This window comes from Protopterus annectens, chromosome 14.part0 (assembly GCF_019279795.1).
Source record: "Protopterus annectens isolate FY-2018-M chromosome 14.part0, PAN1.0, whole genome shotgun sequence".
In the NCBI taxonomy this organism is placed as follows: Eukaryota; Metazoa; Chordata; order Ceratodontiformes; family Protopteridae; genus Protopterus; species Protopterus annectens.
The window spans coordinates 752,919,864-752,939,747 of record NC_056748.1 but is presented as its reverse complement, the minus strand read 5'-3'; the positions used below and the strand labels follow the sequence as shown (position 1 = coordinate 752,939,747).

The window sequence follows — 19,884 nt, the reverse complement described above, 5'->3', positions numbered from 1 at the left end:
TCTGTTAAGCCAGTAAAATATGGTGATCAGACTTACAAATGAATAAATAATTTGCATTATCTAAATAAATACATTAAAGCCTATGTAATTGATATGACCTACCGTGAGGTGTTTTGCCAGTGGAATCTGTCTGCCATGGTGCTAAAAACTAGTGGAAACATCAAAGATCCGAGGATGCCAATCATCATGGTTAGTGTCAGTTTATATACAACATGAAACTCAAAATAAGAACTCAGTATAAAAGTAAATAACAACAATATCCAAACCAATTCATTAAAATAAAAATAAAAAATAGAAACACCCCAATCAGAAGTGTCCAGGTTCATCATGCTAAGCCATATGTGCAGGTCTCACCTTAATGCTTGAACATTAAATGCAGTAAAAAAAAAAAAAAAAAAATATATATATATATATATATATATATATATATATATATATAGTAAAGAGAAGCCCTGGAAGCTGCACTTTTTTGGGAGTGTGGAGCAACCAAATGTTAGAACATAGTGAAAATTTTAGAAATACAAAAATGTAATCTACTATATTAACCTAAAATAAATACCTGCAGTCAGAAATGACCATAACAGTGTCATATATGGGACCTTGATCTATAGTCATCCCAGAAGAAGTGGTTCCAGGCTAACCACATATGCTTTTCTAGGCATGCTGACCATGTCTCTGTTCTTGGTTTTAATTATAACTAATCATTCAGACCAGCAAGATCCATGCAGAGCCCCTCACTGACTCTCTTCAAGAGAAATCTTGACGAGTGGATGGGTGATCGTAGCTTTACCCCGGGGGTCATCTCTGTGTCATGGGGTGGCGAAAGCCACATACACTATGGCTAGGCTTATAAATGCCCTAGGGCAGATAGCCTAGACTATACTATGAAACTATGAAAACAACTTTTTTGAAAATAAAGCATTGGAGAACAAGTTGGAAGGAATGAAACACAAAGAATAATTCACCCTAAATTGTGCAGATCTTGGCCAGTGATCCCACAAAGGAGCTCCACCACCAAACGGCATGAGTGACATTAACAGAGTACCTAGTCCACCAGCAAGTCAGATATTCAGTTAGAAAAAACAAACAATGGGTGGCTGGACTAAAGGTTGGTCAGCCCGCCGTGATCAGGCTAAAGCCAAAATAAAAATGCTAGGAAGTAAGTGATGGTAAACAATGAACATAATTAAGTAAAAATAAAAGTGATTGCAAGGAAAACCATTTTTCTATGAGGGCATGTGGCCAAGAGTCAAAACCTGAAAAAAAATTTCAGAAATAGCTCAGGCCCTTGCTGTAAGTGCAGCTGGATTGTCAAACCAAATGTCTGAGGTGTGGGAGGAGTTATAGCTGTCTGGAACAGATCTTTTATTTTTACGAAAGATACATGCAGAAAGTTAGCCATTAATCAAAGCTGATCTTTCACAGGTTCATAGTTAAGTACTAGGCTAGCTGCCCTTGCAGGCCATTTTAAGCCTGGCCAATTTCCATTTAAACATGAGAATCAAAAGCTTGTGAGTGTAAGGTAAACACCTTAGCCATTATGCCAATCCCCAAAACAAAAAAAAATTCTACTTTCATTTAAGTACTGCAGGCCATTTTATGCTTTGCCAGTTACCATTTTGCACCTTAACATCAACACCTTACTACCCCTGTCCTTGTACATCTACAACCTTTCATTTTTACTACAGATTCTACAAATCAGTTCTTATCCTTCCTTTAACAGGATTCCTTTACAACTACCTAGTATATCCGTCTTTGTAAAACTCACAGTATACTTTAACTTTAAAATAACAATTACAGATACAAGGATGTCATGGATTACATACACAAAAATGTATGTAAAATAGGTAGTTTACTGTAAATACACACTGTCTGTATTTTACTGATATAAATACAACTTGCTGTACATATTTGTGAAGTACCGACAGTGTTATTGCCTGTAAATGTTAATGTAAATGTAATTTTGCTGGAACATTTCTCCTCGGGCCTCCTCTAAAAGTGAGCACTGACCATTCACACTTTTCCAGCCAAAAAAGGCAACACACACACACACACACACATACATATATATATATATATATATATATATATATATATATATATGGGTCTACTTTGACTCACCGAAATAATAACACTTCTCAGATTCCTACTTGAATGACTCCACTTCAGTGAAATGGCTTTAAACCGAAAGCACGGACTGCAGAAATCCTTTCCATGTGGAAAGGAACCACTTGGCCACCAGGGTGAACTTTTCTCTTTCTCCAGTGTAGTGTGATCTTGGAGTTGGTATATTTAAGTAGTGTCGTTGTGGTGGACGAAGCCCCCCACTTGAGTGGGTTTAGTTTTGGTCCGCTGATGTTTTCCTGTGGTGGCCAGGTGGTACTTTTAACAGGGAAAGGATTTTGGCAGTCTGTGCTTTAGGTTTAAAGCCATTTCGCTGAAGTGCAGTCAGCCAGCTAGGAATCGGTGAAGTGTTATTTCTGTGAGTCAAAGTACACCCATATACACGTACACACACACATACACATGTATATATAAGGACAGTAATGATGAATGTGCAGATCCACTCATTGCACGCTATCATGCTGTTGGTTGTGGCCAAAATGTTACACATCAGCATGCATGCAATTCTTTGTTTTTATATCACTTTGAAGTGGTGGTGGGGGCTAAGGGGAGGCTGACTATGCATCCCACTAATTTGTCAGCATTTGATCCACCTGCTAATCTGCTGCTCTGTTTTCATAGGTAGTTACTACACTATTGATATGTGAGGACCTTAAGAAGCCTAGCCCAACATTCCCATGATAGTCTTTAGCCCTTATATTTTCGGAATAAATGACCCAGAGATAGGCAGGTCAAGGATATGTTAGGACATTTATTTGCTGCCTGTTTCCTTAAGGGCCATGGGTGCTTAACTGGGAGGTGAATTTGTGGTTTCCTATCCATTCATCTAAACTACCTTTGAATAGAGTATGATAAGTACTTTGCTTTACGTGGAGTGGAAGATGGTTCCACAGCAGAGGAAATCTTTGTGATACATAACTGTTCCTCTTCTGTGATAAGGCAATCAGATCTTATCATATTGCATCAGGTATGTAGTGCCCTTGTGGCACACCAGTATGCAAATTATATCAGTAATGATGAGATTAAAAATGTCAAGTTGTGCCAGGTATACCACATCAATTCAGTTTTAAAGTGAACCGGAGGTGCTGTGGTATCTAGGACTTTCCACTACACCGTGCTGCTCCATGAGTGGGATAGGATTATAATTAAGATATTCAAGTTACTTGAGTTGTTACTAGCCACAGAGTGCCAGTAACATTTTTAAAAACCTGTACCATATGATTTATTATCTTTTAAGAATTAAAGCCTCTGTATTTTTTAAACAATATTCTAATAGCTGTATTCAAGTAGGCCTCAAGCCTTAATCCCTTCTTGGACCATTCATTCTTCCTGACTTTCTGCATCCTAGGGCACAGAGAGAGGCTGTGATAGCCAGGGATCATGGCCTTCAGCCAGCAAGGGTTGCTGGATTTTTTTTTATTCTTACCCCCCATTAGTTGGACCCCAAAATGCAATGCTCACTACTGAGAACTATTATGAGTCAGCAGTTTCACGTACAGGTGTGATGCTGACCTGTAGTGCTATTTACTCCTTAGTGGTATGCACCTTCCTAAGTCCCTTTCCCAGGAGCTGCACTTTTAGGCTTTCCTCCTGACAATGCGTCACAGAAGAACTCAGATAGCTCCCCATTCCAGGCTGAGCAAGCTGACATTAACTGCCCATCTTTGATTAATTCCTTAGCTCCCCAGGCCATTAATTAAACCTAGGTCATCTGACCTGTGGTCAGGACCAAAATGTCTATGCTATAGCTAAATTAGCCAACATTTTAATTATATCCCGTGTATATTTCATGTCAAATTTGCAGTGGACAATGGACAGTGCCACTCTCATGTCCTTGGCCTCCACCAGGAATCAATGATGATGGTACATCTGAGTGTGCAGACCCAACCACCCACCCCTTAGGTGGGCATGCTCATCCTTTCTGCTTGCACCATCAAGCACTCAAACTACTATTTGCACTCAGGTCACTTGGGCTGGGCCCAGGGTTTCAGCCCTCTGTATCACTAGCACAGACTAACTTGAACTGACTTAAACTGAAGTTCAACAGTAAATGTCTGATGACAAAAATGACTCTATATAAATTGTGCTAATGGGATAATATTTGTTTTTTTTATATCTCCCAAATAGCAAGGTGTTTGGATCAAATCACTTATAATAATTCATATGAAATGATTGTTCAAGGGCAATTCAGAATTTATTTATTTATTTGTTGCAGTATTTACGTATTCTACATAAATACACCAGTCAATATAATCCAATCTGTTTCTTGAATAAAATGCTTGCACTGAGAACCGTGATTTTATTAAGATACACCTTAAACTTAGTGTTAAATTACTCTGCAGTTTTATCCATCTCTAGCAGTTAGCACATAGGATTATGGGTCTGACTTGTTAATAAACTGCTTCCTCTAATCCAGGGTTTAAGGCCCTTAGCCTCAGGGCAGCTATGGTGGTGCAGCGGTTAGCATTGCCACCTCACAGCAATAGGTTCTCTGGTTCCATCCCTGCTGGGGTGCCTTCTGTGTGTAGTCTGCATGTCCTCCCTGTGGTCGTGTGGGTTTCCACCCGGTGCTATGGTTTCCATCAACATCCCAAAGACATGCTATAGGTGGAATGGATACTCTAAATTGGCCCTAGGGGTGAGTACGTGCATGTTTGTGCCTTCTGTGGAAGGTTGGATAACAGGATGGCAACTCGCCACTGTAAAATTCCACTGCCAATCATGAGCAGACAAGGTGATCTGCTGTGGCGAACCCTAACTGGGAAAAGCTGAAAAAAGAAGAAGCCTCCCTTTATGTACTGTATGATGATGAGTAAGTAATACAGTGTTATGTGACAGTGATGTGGTCTCCTGGACCACATGTTTGAAGTCTGCAAATGCTAAAGTACTTTGAATCACATAAGTGGCATTATATTGTTATAAAGGTAAAGGAATAAAAAACACTATATAAATGTAGCTAGATGTATATTTGTTCCAAATTTTTAGTAAATGCATCTAACTTATTTCTTTGCATTGTTTAGTGACAAATGGCCAATTTCAGCAGCTTTCTCAAACCTCAGAGACAAGTTCATCCATTTCCTCTTATTCATCTGGCACTCCATTCAGCTCCTTGAGTGACACTCAGCAATCCTTTTTTCCCACTGATCATGGCCAGTATACGTCTGAGATGGTGGATGTTTCCATATCAACACAGGACTCCTTACAGAATGGCTTTTTTGAGAAGACAGAGACCGCCATGCAAACTGACCTTCAGTTGTCCCCATCTGCTTCACTTGACTCCAGTGGAGTTTACAGATCAGGGAGAGTCACAACAGACACCAGTCGAACTCTTGGACCCACTTTACTTTTGAAAGACACAGCCATTAGGACAGAAAGTTTTAAGGAATCTGTACAAAGTAAACAGAGGACTTCTTCTACAGAGAATACATCCACAAAAGCTTTTATTTCCCCCAAAACTGCACTACTATTGGCTCTTAGCAAACCAAGAAGACCAATAAGAAGAACTCAAAGTTATACCACTTTTCGAGGTAAGTCTGTTTCTCCCTGTCCACCCAAGTGCTCATCATTACTCTAAAGAAATGGAAATTTTTTTTCAGAGCTGTTACATGAGTTAGAAGTAAAACATCAAAAGGTAGCAGTACTTTCTGAATGGGAATAACTACTCGATCATTTTATTACCCCCAGACATAAATACTCATAGTTTATCATGTTGTAAATTTATGCTGTTCACTCTAATCTTTAGTTTTAAAAGCAAGTATTATAGCTTTTAAAGACCTGTCAGTTATGCCACTGAGATAGACTCCCACTTTGCAAATTAATGTTTTATAGTCATCACTAATGGATCTTTAACCATGTACATTTACACAGACTTCCTACTTCTGACATTGCAGTTCTAGATTCCACACCTGACTCAGACTAGCAAGTTAAGAATCTAAATAAGCCAGACCTATTTTGGAGGAATGTTTCTGTTTTAGGCCTGATTTGGTACTACACTGGATGCCCCCACTTTTGGAGGTATGTCCCTATTTTCAGGCTTGTTTTACCATTTCACAGTTTTCTGACCCCCCCCCATCACATATGATTATCAAAACTGACTAATACCCAGAAAATCATACCACATAACCAACATACTAGTGCAACAATACTTGAAAGAAATAGGACACGTGTTAAATCTGTCTTTTTCAGAAGCAAAAGTAAACAACCATGTTAGAATTTTACAGTACAGTTCATTAAAATCTACAGATTTTACACAATCTCTTTGATAGTGTGCTTTTATTTGTTAATCATTTTCGTCACTGTCATGTTTTTTAAATGTATTTCTGAATAGTATCCCACATTCCCACCAGAAGCAAGACGAATTATGTTCTATCTTGTATTTAAATTTTAAGCTAATTAGATGTCTAGATTTTCAGCTGGTTGTACCAACTTTTCAAGGCCCTTTGCTACTATTTTCAATGTTTGCAAATTGAGAGGTATGGAATAAGCAATAACTGCATAAAATGCAAAGAATAAGCGAGTGAGGATGGCTAGGCTGATTCTTCCTCCTGGATTCAAGGGATACAGTTCTCATGCCTCATTGTGTGCTCTGTGAAATTCCAGTGTCAGAATGAGAGTGCCCCACAGTGCACATGCAGCTTCATAAATACATAATGATTGTATGACTACAGGGGAATAGTCTTGTCTCTGTTTGCATTCACACGTGTCTGCTAGTGCGTCTTTTGGTACAACAGGGTGACAATGAGGAATCCTGTTTGTTGGCATATTCTCCTGGTATATCTCAATGTCTATTGCTGTCAGTCTCAAGTAGTAGTGTAACTAGGGCAGAGTGATAGGGGCAACTGCTCTTGGCACAAAATTTTAGGGGGTGCGATCGGAGGGGCATCTATCATACTGATTGCCCTTTAGTGCAGTACCGGCTTTTGCGGTCAAACCTGAGAGTTGTAGAGGTCCATGTGCGGTTTAAAATGTAGCAACTGCTTGCTACATTGTAGCAAGTAGTTTGCTGCAGTTTAAAGTGAAAGAAAATCTTTTTGTTTTAAACTAAAACTAGGGCTGTATAGTGCTCCTTGCATATATAAACTGCAACAACTGTTTGCTACATTTGCATCAAGTGGCTCCCTATAGTTTAAATGAAAAAAAAAAAAAACATGAGCACTATAGTGCTCAGTACAAACAGAGTAAAAGAACAAATATTTTTTTAACTAACTCTTGAGCACAGTAGCATTCCATGCAGGCAAGGAATAAATTGTAATAACTGTTTGCTACAGTTTAAAAGAAGAAAAGATTTTTTGTAACTAAATTTTGAGGAAGGACAGTCAGGGACAGGACACATAAATTGGACTTGAATGGTTAGGGCAGGAGTGGGGGGTTGGTGTCATGCATCTGGCCACCTGGTTGGTGTGCCAGTAGAAGAAGTGTACTTTTTTGTTTATTGCTTTTCACTTCATGAAGGGGAGGAGTAGCCGGGGGAGGGTTGATTGGGTATTGTCCTCATGTGCAGGAAGCTGCAGTTTGTTTTAGAGAATTTATTTTTTTGGTCTTCACTTTAAGAGCTTGGGTGTGGTAGTTTATGGGACCGGCACAGAGCCAACTATGCTTCTGCTCTCGAGTATTGCTTTTGCAAATCTCACTTCCAGGGTGCACTGCCCTTGCACTTTTGCTTAAGGAATTGCCCTCACTTGTGTCCTTTTCTGTTCACAGTAGCCATTCATAAAACAGACTAGGTATAATGCAGCATTTCAAATTATCACAACAAATGTAAGTAAAAACTTAAATTTACCAATCACAAGTAAAAAGACATACGTTAATTCCACTTTGATAATCCTTAGTAAAACATTCAGGGAAATATGTTTGGACACAAATGTAGACTACTCCTAAGAATGGTAATTTTTTTATTAAGGATTTCATGGCCATTCAGTGCTGAATTTGACATTATGTCTGCAATTAATACATGATGTTTTAGTTGTGCTATGTTAAAGGGGAAAAAAGGAGATTTTATGTCAAAATATATGATTTTTGCTTCATATGTAATGATAGCAAAATACAAATATATTCTGGATATACACTTTTTTCCACACCCTAGTCAACAGAAAGTTTTCCTTTTTCCGAATAAATATAACGTGTTTTACTTCTGAGAGAACTGAAAGTTAAAACAGATATATTTGTCATGGGCTGCATTCCAAACCCGAAAAAGTAGTCATACAACCACCTATAACGAAACCAATATATAATACAGCATGTTAGAATTTCGCAGTCAAATGTACATAAAACCCTGCATTTTTGGTACTTATGCATAAAAGCCATATATTACCCCCTTCACAGTACTTAGTAAAATTCAGAGAAAATTATACTCGCATTAACAGTTACAAACTATACCTAAGCCTGGCATTCTGTCCTTAGTGATTTACATGCAGTTTGATGCTAAAGTTGACCATACCATAGTGACATTGTCAGTACAAGGAGCTTAGATAGTGACAGCATTCCAATAACAAACATTGCATGTCTGATGAAATATAAACAATTGTGAATTTCTGTTAAAGAAAGCTCAGCACTCATATATTATGGACACCCATTGTATTCATAACTCTGAACAAAGTCATTCATATTGACCTAACTGAAAGTGAGAATAATGCATCAATGCAGTCTAGCACATTCTAGTAGCTGTTCAGGTCTCTTCTTAGTGCTGCATGTTGTTATAGGTTTATCTCTGAATTAGTTTCATATTTTCTAGTAAAATGTTTTGGACAATGCATCATCCATCCTCAACCATTGTCCCCATTTTTGGGTATGGTATTGGGGTTTCCATCAGAATATTCAGCTATAAGCTTAATTTTGCTGTGTTTTAGCAGCAGAGTTAGTGGGACTCCTGTGGGTTGCTTTTCTGAGTGCTTACTTACAGATTTTCTTGATATTTCTCTTTTTTTCTGTATGAGCAATTTTTTCATTTTTATACATCAAGTCCAGGAACAAATACATACTAGTTTTAGTTCTTATGTTGAAAATCATAGTATATTTATACAAATACAGCAACATCATTTTCTAAGACAATTAAATAGCAGTTATAATTATGTTAAAAAACACAACATATAAATGATTTTATGTATGTTATGTTTGGCCACAGGTAAAAAAAAAAAGAAATGTGTGTTTGTGTGACCTGAAGCTAAAGAGATTTGTGGCAGGGTCACTGCAAAATTATGATTATAGAGTAACAGTCCAAAAGCCAGAACATAGGCTGTGTTTCCACTGTGTTTGTAAAAGCACTGTAAATACTGTCTTCAGCTTGTTACACATAGATAGTGTCAGAGAACACATTTCTGAAAGGGGCAGGGCACATCTATGACTGTGGAGAACTACATAAATTGTCCAGAAATAAAAGCTGTGGTTATTTTTTTCACACAAAGATTGCCACCCCAGTGCATACATGCATGCATGCATGCATCCCCCCACATACACATATATTCACATTGCCCTTGACAAGCCAGATCATTAACTGATACTGATGAAGTGACAGCAGTGACTTGCCAGTTTCATACAAACATTGTGTTGCCCCAGCAATAGTCATTTTCTGATGTACTTCAGATGTCTGACTGTGACTGTCTGAAACAAATAAAGGCCTCAACAATATATTTCTGCTTGTGTCTCTTACAGTCATGCACTACCCCCATACTATATTGGTATTTATTTAACTGTGATCAGCTAAATGTAATTTGTCTTTTCTTCATATACACTGTGCCCTGCAAAAAATATCCTCTTGCTAACTTCATACGCATCAGATATTTGATTGTGACCATCTTAAAAAAGTAATGGCCATAGCATGATATATTAGCTTGTTGAGCTCGTGTGCATACCCTTCTTTCTCACAAGTTACATCAGTGAATATTTAACTCTGATCAAGTAAGTATAATATCATTGGTCCTCACACAGACCCCCTCTGCATATCCTAAGATAAATATTTTTTGATTTTGCACACCTGTGACAGTTGACCGTGATCACTTGAATTAAGCAATAACCACTGTAATGTATTTCAACTTGCTCATCTCAGACATCTGCACTGTCCTCCCTGATAAACCATATTTAGAATGTTTAACTATGATTAAGAAGCTGTCCTTGCTTTGCCATACAGCCTACCTCCCTACTTTATGCACGCAATAATTATTTGTGAATGTGTACGATACTAATAATTGACTATGATTAGCTGAAATAATGTCCTTGGTAGCACATTTCAACTGTTTTTCAGGCACATGGACTTTCCCTCCATAACCCATACCAATAGTCATTAGCTATGGTCAACTATCCATTCTTAACTCTCAGAGAAAGCATGTCTACCCACCCCAGGCCACAAAATAAGTGCATTCCGGTCCTGTATAATTTGGATGATTACATATGAATCAGTAAAATAATATAAGCACAAGAGTATTTCATGTCAGTTTATTTTTCTCACCTAGACAGTGCCTTTCCCTGGCATGGGATGAAGATAATTTCACACATAGTCTATCTTCCTACTTTGAACCACAGAAATAAGTACTTTTTGGTGGTGTACACTTCATTGCTTGATAATGATCATTTGCAATTTTTTGCCAGGCGCAGCATTTGCTTCTCATTATGGAACCATGCACCATGCATAGTCATCACCAATAAAATCAAAAAGTATTAAATAATATTGAAGGTTATCTAGTGTCCTTCCATATTTTAATAACATCTGGAAGACAAAATTATCTCTAAATACTACAGCATCTGGTGCCTCTTGCAGTTTCTTGTGAAATAACTATACATTACTGTACATCAGGTTCTCTGAATAGACAATACCTGTGTTTGACTCACAAAGAAATATACTCTGAATTGGTAGATTGGCCAGCCATAGCATGTTACTGTGCGAGTGGATTGAAAATGAGATAGCATGCTAAGAAGTTATGTCTTCTCACTTCTGAGTGGGATATTAGGATATTAGTTCATTTTTGGTACTTAAGGTAGTTATATTTTAGCACATCATTAATTGTGCTAACAAAAATCACAGTTACTGGAGTAACCTTATTTATTGCCTTTGTTAACAGTGAAAGACTGACTGGGTATAACCCATTTTCACAGGATGCCTGAGGATAAAAGCTCAATTACATAATGATACAGGGTTGAACCGTATCAATTGTATACAGATTGATAAAGGACGGGTTCATACAGTACATTTGAGTTGTAAAGTAGTTACATATAACATATTTTACACAAGCAGATAGGACATTTGCATTAAGATAAGACATTGATTGATAGATGACTGAATAAAATAATAACCTGCTTGAAGTAAATATGCTCTCCGAACACACCAAAATCCAAATAAGGTGAAGATATTTATATGCGGTTTTGGACTACCTACTGTGTTTTGCTCTTGGCGTTCATTTTTGGTTACCTTATTGATTGATAGATAATACTACTGATGCAAGTGAGAGAGAAAAATGTGTTTGAATATTGAGCATGAGAGTTAATGAAAAGGTTGTAGACATTTCATAGAGAAAATAAGGTGAGGGAGAGTGTCATTCTTAGATAATTTCAAGTTGGGGACAAATGAACACGTTATATAATTGATTCATAGATTCATAGGTGATTACTTGGTGATTACTTGGCTAATGACCCCAGGGGGCCTTTTTAAGCCTTACAATGCTTCCCAATGTGAGAATAAAACCTTGTACCTTGTGTCTGTAAAGCAAACATCTTAACTATTATGCCAACCAAAGCTAATGCATTCTGATACTTTCTAAGAACTCATCGTTATCTGGATTTGAACCCTAGATCATCCATGTTGTTTCTCTAAAGTCACTGCATTTATATCTTGCATCACAGTTAAAGTAAAAAAATGCTTGAGAGAAATAGTGTAAGCAAGGTGAAGGAAACTGAAAGGGCATTTAAGTTGTTGATTTGAAGAGAAAATGTAAGTATCAGTCTTATATTAGGTAATGGAAATTGTCAAATTTAGATGAGCATGAACATGTCAGGATTCTTTAAGGTATTGTTTGTGCTCTGTTTTGAAGTAGCGTAGTTTGTCTACCATTTTTAGTTTTGTTGGGGTAGCATTCCACACTTTGGACACATAGCAGGAGTATAGTGAGTCTCTAGATTAGTTGTTAAATTTAGAAGAAATATAAGGATTTTTTCTGTGGACTGGAGATCCCTGCAGGAGTATAAGGCAGTAGTATATTTCTTAATGCTGGACATTTTTTGAGGTAATGTATTACTTTACATGCAATAAATATCTGAGAGAATGTTTTTTACTTCTAGCCAGTTTAGTTGTTTTAAGGCCTCCTAGAGGTGGGCTCTATGTGTAGCATTGGCAGCAAGTTTTGCATCTTTATTATAACAGAGGCTAGTTTGGTCTTTCTTGTGGCACTTATGTTAGGGAGGACAGGAGAAGCTTAAAGAAGGAACGGTAGTAAGCATGTTGAGGCTGGAGTTTTTTTTGCTATGTCAATAAGGTAGTGTTTGACCCTGTAGAGGTAACCTAGTCTTTGGTAGGGTTTTTTTCATACGTTGAAGTACATTGAGATTGAAGTTTTGTTTGTCTGTTTGAATACTTAGTAATTTAGTATTGGTTATTAGTTCATTTCTAGAGTTGCTAGTCACTGTAACTGTAAAAGATGGAAATTTGTTGAGATATTGTTTTAATGTGAAAAGCATTAACTTCATTTTGTTAGGCTGGAGAAGCAGCTTTGAAGTGCTTAACCGAGACTCTATAAAAGAGAAGGACGTCTGTGTGATTTCTTGGAGTTGAGGTAATATTTAGGTTGCACATATTAAACTTGAATCATCCGCATGTTGTACGGTGCTTGCCTTACCTTTGGAAGTATGGAGTTTGATAATGATATTAAAGAGAAGAGGCCATATGGACTCTTGTGGAACTCCTACTGTGACCAGGAGAAAGGATGAGAATTTTCACTTTTAACTGTTTCACTTTAACTGCTTATTGTCTATCTGATAAATAACTAATGACACATGCAAGAAAAAGATGTGAGAAACCTATGTATGTGAGTTTGTGAAGTAATTGCAGGTGAGATACCATGTGGAAAGCTTTAGATAAATTTAGGAACACGGTTGACACTAATTTATTGCTGTTGCTGAGCTGTTTTGTAGTATCAGTAAGATGAAGGTGGGCAGTGATTGGGCTGTGGTGGGGTCTAAAACCATGCTGTGTTATGGAAAGGAGCTTGTTTGTGTTTTGCTGTTAGATGAGTTGTGCATGAACGCTCTTTACTAGTATTTTTGATAGGAGTTGAGGATTGCTATTGGTATATAGTTATTGAGGTGTGTGGATGTACTGCCTTTATGTAGTCGTAAGATGAATGATTTCTTCCAGATGGATTGGATGTAATATTCAGATACAGAGCTATTTATAAGTATAGAGACAGTGAAAGCAATATCAGCATCAACCATTTTAAATAGTCAGAGTGGAGTTGAACAGCAACTAGGGTGGTTAGCTTTAGCTTAGATAGAAGCTTGCTGATAGCGGCATTAGGAACGGGACTAAAAGTAATGTGCTGCAAGTAGTTTAAACAGGATATTGGTATTGAGGGGATAGCTGTGGGATTTATGTTACTCAGGGACATTATTGTTTGCATATATTCATAGAATTATAGAAGAGTAGTAGACTAATGGCTTAAGAACACTTATAATCCTAGCCAATGTAACCAGATTTTACCCAAAATATGGCATCTAAGGGCAAGGGAATGGCATGGGATTTGTTCCTATGCCTTGATTATCTTACAGACTGTCCCTGTCCATAAAGGACATAGGCACTACCCCAAGTATGAATCTGTGATTCTCGATCCATTGATCCAAATGGCATTTGAAGAGGGCCAGAGAAGGGCTCTGCTTGATGTGAATTGGAAATCTGTTGCAAAGAAGGAATAATCTCTGAGACAAATATCTGTCACTCTAGAATGTTTTGAGTCATTGATTAAATTTAGATTCCTAGATCAGATAACCCTCATGCTGTTTGACTTGTGGATGTGCAGCAGCTCCATCAGGGCTGTATTTGTGTGTGTTTTGCAGATCAAAATTAGGTCATCCTTCAATGGTCACATGAACTAGGAGTTGAACTGTGTAGGGACTGAGTCAGTGGTGTTATTGGTTGTCTGTGTGTATGTGTGTGCAAGGGGGTAGTTTGGCTGAGATGTAGTAGCTTATTTATGGATGACTAGAAAAGTTTTTGCTAATTCTGATGTTTATTTTGGAGTGAGTTATAGTAATATTTTTGTTTCTTTTTTTGTCTTGTTTGTTATGGTATATTGTAGTATTCCTTAGATGTCTAAAAAAATTGGTGATTGTTTTTTTGTTCTATTTTTGTAACGATTCTCCCAGGCTGGTTGGAAGGGACTCAGGTAGGTGTAACATAAGTTTTTTTGGTTTTCGTTGTCAACCATGGTGCAAGGTTAGCTTTAACTCTTTAAATGCATACCAGGGCAGGATTGTTAAGGATTTTTAGGAATATATTATTGAAATAAGCTATGAATATTCTTAGGGTGGGAATTTTTTTATTTTTATTTGTTTTTATTTATTTATCGTTTGTTGACCAGGTTAGTCCCATAGGCTAGTGGGCTCTTTTCAGGAGAAACCCAGGAAGGTATTTTTACTACTAGGGGAAATTTAGCCAGGACATTAGGAAACCTGTTCTATACTTTTTGCTACATGCCATTGGATCTTTTACATCCACCTGGGCTACCACTAACTCAAGTGGATGGGGCCTCTGTTTAATGTATAATCCAGTGAATGACACACTCAGTAGTATAGCACCACCACCACCACCCCTTATGCTGTAATGCAGTGTCTGTAATCCATCTATCTGTTGTAGGAATAGAACCCACAGCCTTCTGCACCAAAGGTAAGTGCACCACTGCCATTGATCTATTTCAAATCATGGTGTTCTGTGAGCTTACAACAGCATTCAAATGCACAATAAACTCTTCAAAATACTGTACTTTGCAAAATATGGCTGTATTCTGTGAAATATGCCCTGTAATGACTGTACTTTTGTGAAATAGCTTTACTATAATACTGCACAAACATGCAAACACTTTATACACTTCTGATAACTTGGATATTTTTGCTTAAGAAAAAAAATACACGCTTTGTAAAAATTATTTATTTATTATTTATTTATTCCAGTTTGATGACCGGGGAGGTCCACTGGGCTCAGGTGGCCCGTTTTCAGTGGAAGCCTGGGGAGAAAAGCTCCAACAATGCATAGTTACATGAATAATTACTAAGAAACTTTGCATTACTGACAGACAGGTAGTATTCATAAAGAAACAAACAATTACAATTTTGTTTAGGTGTAAAAGACAGGCAAATGGCCTTGAGGCTAGATTTTACAGCATAGTTATTTATACATAATACAAATGAGCAAGGTTAGCTAGGTGAGAGGTTAGCCAGGAGTAAAAGTGGAGGAGACCTTGAGAGGTATAGGGTGAAGAGTACAGTTGCATTTCCTGTTTGAGTAAAGGTGAAAGTCATTTTCGTAGTAATTTGAATATTTGTATCAATATCATACATATCGGTTTATGCTAATATTATTTAGAATGTTCTGTATGGCTTGCTTAATATTTTATGAAAAGAATAGTGCTGAGCAAGTTTAACATCTGAAATTCATTTCTGACCTGTTTTGCAAAGTATGCACATTATAGGGATGATTCAGTCTTCTATAAACCTCCATTTCCAAGTTGCCTTAAGTCATTTTAGCCATGCCTTCTCTAACTTCATGGCCTTTAGACATGCTGCTTCTGACACCGTGTCGCTCATCTCTCCCTCTCTCTCACATAGATGACGAGCAGGCAGGGTATTTTGTATAGATGATTTAATACATAAAAACACATCGGGATGGATAGCAGCATCATAAAATACAAACAAACGGGCTAACAGCAGACCTTACATGCATACATGCTTACATCTCAACGGCTTGCTACAAAATGGCAGTCAGGTTTGCACATGCTCAGCATTTATACACTTGTGCAAGCCCTCCCTTGGATAGCTTCTTAAAAGTATATACACACACATTGATCTACGATCTCTTCCTCCTAGGAGATGCAAGGCTATTTAGGATATCTAGAAAAGTTGTATTGAATTCATCTACGACATCATTTAAGGAGAGGATTTTTAGAAAGTTCCAGTTAATAGATAATAGTGTAGTAATAAACATTTCTTGGTTAAACGTGGAAAGGTTACATGTTGTTTTATAGGTATGCTGCTAACCAGGATGTGTGAGCTGTCTAGTCATATAGTCTGGGATGTGATCACTGAGAGAGTCTGACATTGTACCTACAATAGAGTATTGGCTAAGGTCTGATACTAGGATCCAGTCTAATAGAGAATTTGATGTCTTGCTATAATGTGTGGGGCTATTAATTAGTTGTGTGAAACCATATAAGTTCAAGCTAGATGTAGAGGGAGTTAGAGTTCATATCCAACCAATTGATATTCAAATCACCTAGTAATATTTTTTTGTTGTGGAAATGTTATGGATATCCAGTGTAGTATATTTTCTAATATAGCTGTATTGTCACTGGGATGGATATAAAGGACAGTAATTCATACATGTTTATAATTGTTTACATTGAGGAAAGCAATACAAAGCTGTCCTGAACTGAATTTGGTGTTGGTTTGTTGTAAGGGGAAATGGGATAGGTATTCAGAAATATTAAAGCAATACCACCACCTTTCCTCTTTATACTGTATTGCAGATGATATTATAGCCATGAGGTATAACTTCAGAGTTATTTATGCTGGGTTTAATCCAAGTTTCAGTTACAGTGATAACAACAGGCTTATGTTGGGTAATCCAGGTATGTCATTCAGCAGTTTTATTTCTTATATTTCTAACAATTATTGCAGTGAAAATTAAATTGCCAGGGTTGGGGAATGGCTGCTATTGGGTTACAGAAGTATGTGGGGGAGAACTATCTTTATGTTGATTGTGAAGGTGGAACCGGGATAAGAGTGTGTAGCTCCTCCTAGAAGGATTTTAAAACATTGGAATTAAGCATACTTGTTTTTTTTTGGAGATAATTCTTGCACTTAATTTTGTTTTGGTTTGAACTGAAGTGAAATTAATCAGCCTATATTTGGATTAAAGGTGAGGGACAATATTAAATAAGTTTAGTGCAATGTGTTGAGAATGTAAAGAGGAAGTATTGATAGATGGTTGGAACAGAGCTGGACAGAGGTTGTGATATCTTATTGGCTCATAGTAGGATGAAAGATGGCACAGTAGGAGGATAAGAATAGAGGATAAGGTGAATAGTAGAATAATTAAGTACACAGATCATTATTTTATAGATGTCAGGTGGCAGGGAAGTAGCAATGAAGAAGGAAACAAGAAATTGCAGGACAGCAGGAGATTCAGTGATGGTGGATTCTGAAATCTGGAAGAGGATAAATAAGGAGATAAGTATTTTCTATAAAACAAGAGAGGTAGGTTGTCCTGATATCTTCTCTAAAATGTAAGGAATAGAGGGGTATTAAAGGCTAGAGTATATTGATGTAGTCAAAATAAGAAGAACTGAGGGTTTATTTGGGAAAAGAAAAAGATACAATGTGAGATAGATCGGTACTGTTAGAGAGGGTTGTGATTATAAATGGATATAGTGCACACTATGGGACGGAGAAAGTTAGTTGGGAATGGGGCTAAAAATTAAATAGAGATCAAGAAGTAGGAAACAAGAAACATAAGTGTAATTATAGAAGTAGTAAGGCCATTTTAGGGAGGTGTGGAGTAAGAATCATAACTGAAATGTGAATGTAGGAAGTATAATTTTAGAGTAAGTGAGTGGCTGTGGGAATTGTGGGTAAGGTAGAGGAGTGAATCGAAGCCAAGCATAGTGGGGTTCCCACCCTTATTTCAATTTACAAATGAGATCAATCTTTTTACAGCCAGAATAAAGTCATTAACAATGAGCTGCAAGTAAAACAGGTTGTCTGTCATTTGCTGAGACCAAATAACTGGCATAAGCAGTATAGTTTACTGGTCACGCAAAAGTGGACAGTGGCCAGCTTAGTTAAAGGTCCTAAGAGTGCACAGACTACTACACAGAGACTTTCATGCACAGAGTAGGCATGTATTTAACTGATTAAAGCTAAAATGCAGCAAGATTCTTCATGATAAATATGCTTACATTAAACAATGACAAAATTCTCAGTAAACATGTAAGTGTAGGGCCTTGTGGCAGAGTTCCTGGAATATTGAGGTCAGATGTAGTGACTGCAGGCTATTAAACACTGATGAAATTCTCAGTAAACTTGAAATTTAATATTTCAATCTATGAAAAATAATTCAGTATATCTTTAAAGCAAAATAAGACCACAATAATTGTACGTAAAGCCCATTGAAACAAATGAATGTAAAATTGCCAACAAAAATAAAAAAGCAGCATGCACATCTGAGAATAAAATTAATGACTAAGAGGACTTTATAAAATTCATTTATAATTTCAAGTTTCAATATATATATTTTTTTTAGTTTTATACAAAGTAGGGAATGAGACATATTTTATGTGTCTCATGCTCTTATTCCCAAGTATACTTTGTGTAAAATATAAAATGTGCTTTACAAGAGAAGACTGTGCTACTGAATGCCTATACAGGACAGTGTTAACATTTTTTTCTGTTTATTAGCATATAGGTGCTCATAAATCCTTACGCTATGCTTTCTTATCATTCTTCCATTATAAAAAACCCTAGAAGAGAGACATTCTGTAAGATAAATCACATTTTAGGGTTAGAATTACAAGTGAATAATGAACTAAATGTCGTCACTAGTTTGATGCTAGAACAGTGTGAATTCTTTACAAATTTACATTGTGAGCAAAACCCAGAAGAACAAGTTGTTATTTTTTTTAAATATTTTAATGTACAAATATATATATGATCCAGTACTGCCTCAACCCCATAAATATGTTTAATGTTGGCAATAGATATTACTGTCTACTTCTTTAACCCAGTACCAGTTATTTGCTAAACAAAATAAGAAGATATAACGAGTAATGTCTAGCAGTTTTCACATAAGAGTGTAGACTCCAACTTTATATATATATATTCAACAGTTGTGCGCATATTCATTCATCAGACAAAAGATGTGCATGAACATTTGGCATGTGTTACAGGTACAGAAATTATAGTATTTGCTTAATACACTCAATCCAAACAATGCAGCTACTTAATTGTTAAACGTTGTGACCTAGATTCAATAAAATCTGCACTGTGTACACTATATGTATTCAAAAACATTCTTATCACACTTTTTGTGTTTTCTAGTCACTCAGAAAGATTATACTAAGTTTATATGTAGTCTACACTTTGTGGTAACCTTTATGAATCCCTGTCAATATTTAAAGCTGTAACACTATCAGTAGGAAAACTAAAATTAGGAGGAAGTAGGTGTGAGTTATGTCTGTGTTGTCCACTCAGAACACTGTACACTTAAGGTATGCTTTATTGAATCCCAAGGTAAGCTAATCAGAATATATTAATAGAATGGAGTGTAATATAAGGAAAAAATTGCATACATTTTCAGTTAGTAAAAAAATTAGGCATATCTAACAAAAGCAAAAACTCATCAAACTTTAGTTGTAGGAGTATAAGGAGTTAGCCTGTCACCTGTTGGAGAGACTCTCTGTGCGTCTCTTCCTTATAATGAACTGCTAGTATGTCCACAGTATTACTTTACCTTGTGGAGTGTAGTCCTGTGTGAAGAAGAGATTATTTCTTTGATTAATAGCAGAGACAACCAGA

The 19,884-nt window shown here is 36.8% G+C and overlaps 1 protein-coding gene across 1 annotated transcript in view; it reads left to right on the top strand.

Moving 5' to 3' along the window:
- The window catches only part of PDZD7 (PDZ domain containing 7), an 809,774-nt gene that overhangs the window by 170,255 nt on the left and 619,635 nt on the right, over window positions 1-19,884 (top strand). The window contains exon 8 of the mRNA XM_044056491.1: window positions 5,145-5,651. Within this exon, the coding sequence (XP_043912426.1) occupies window positions 5,145-5,651 (507 nt within the window). The remainder of the gene's footprint in view (window positions 1-5,144; window positions 5,652-19,884) is intronic.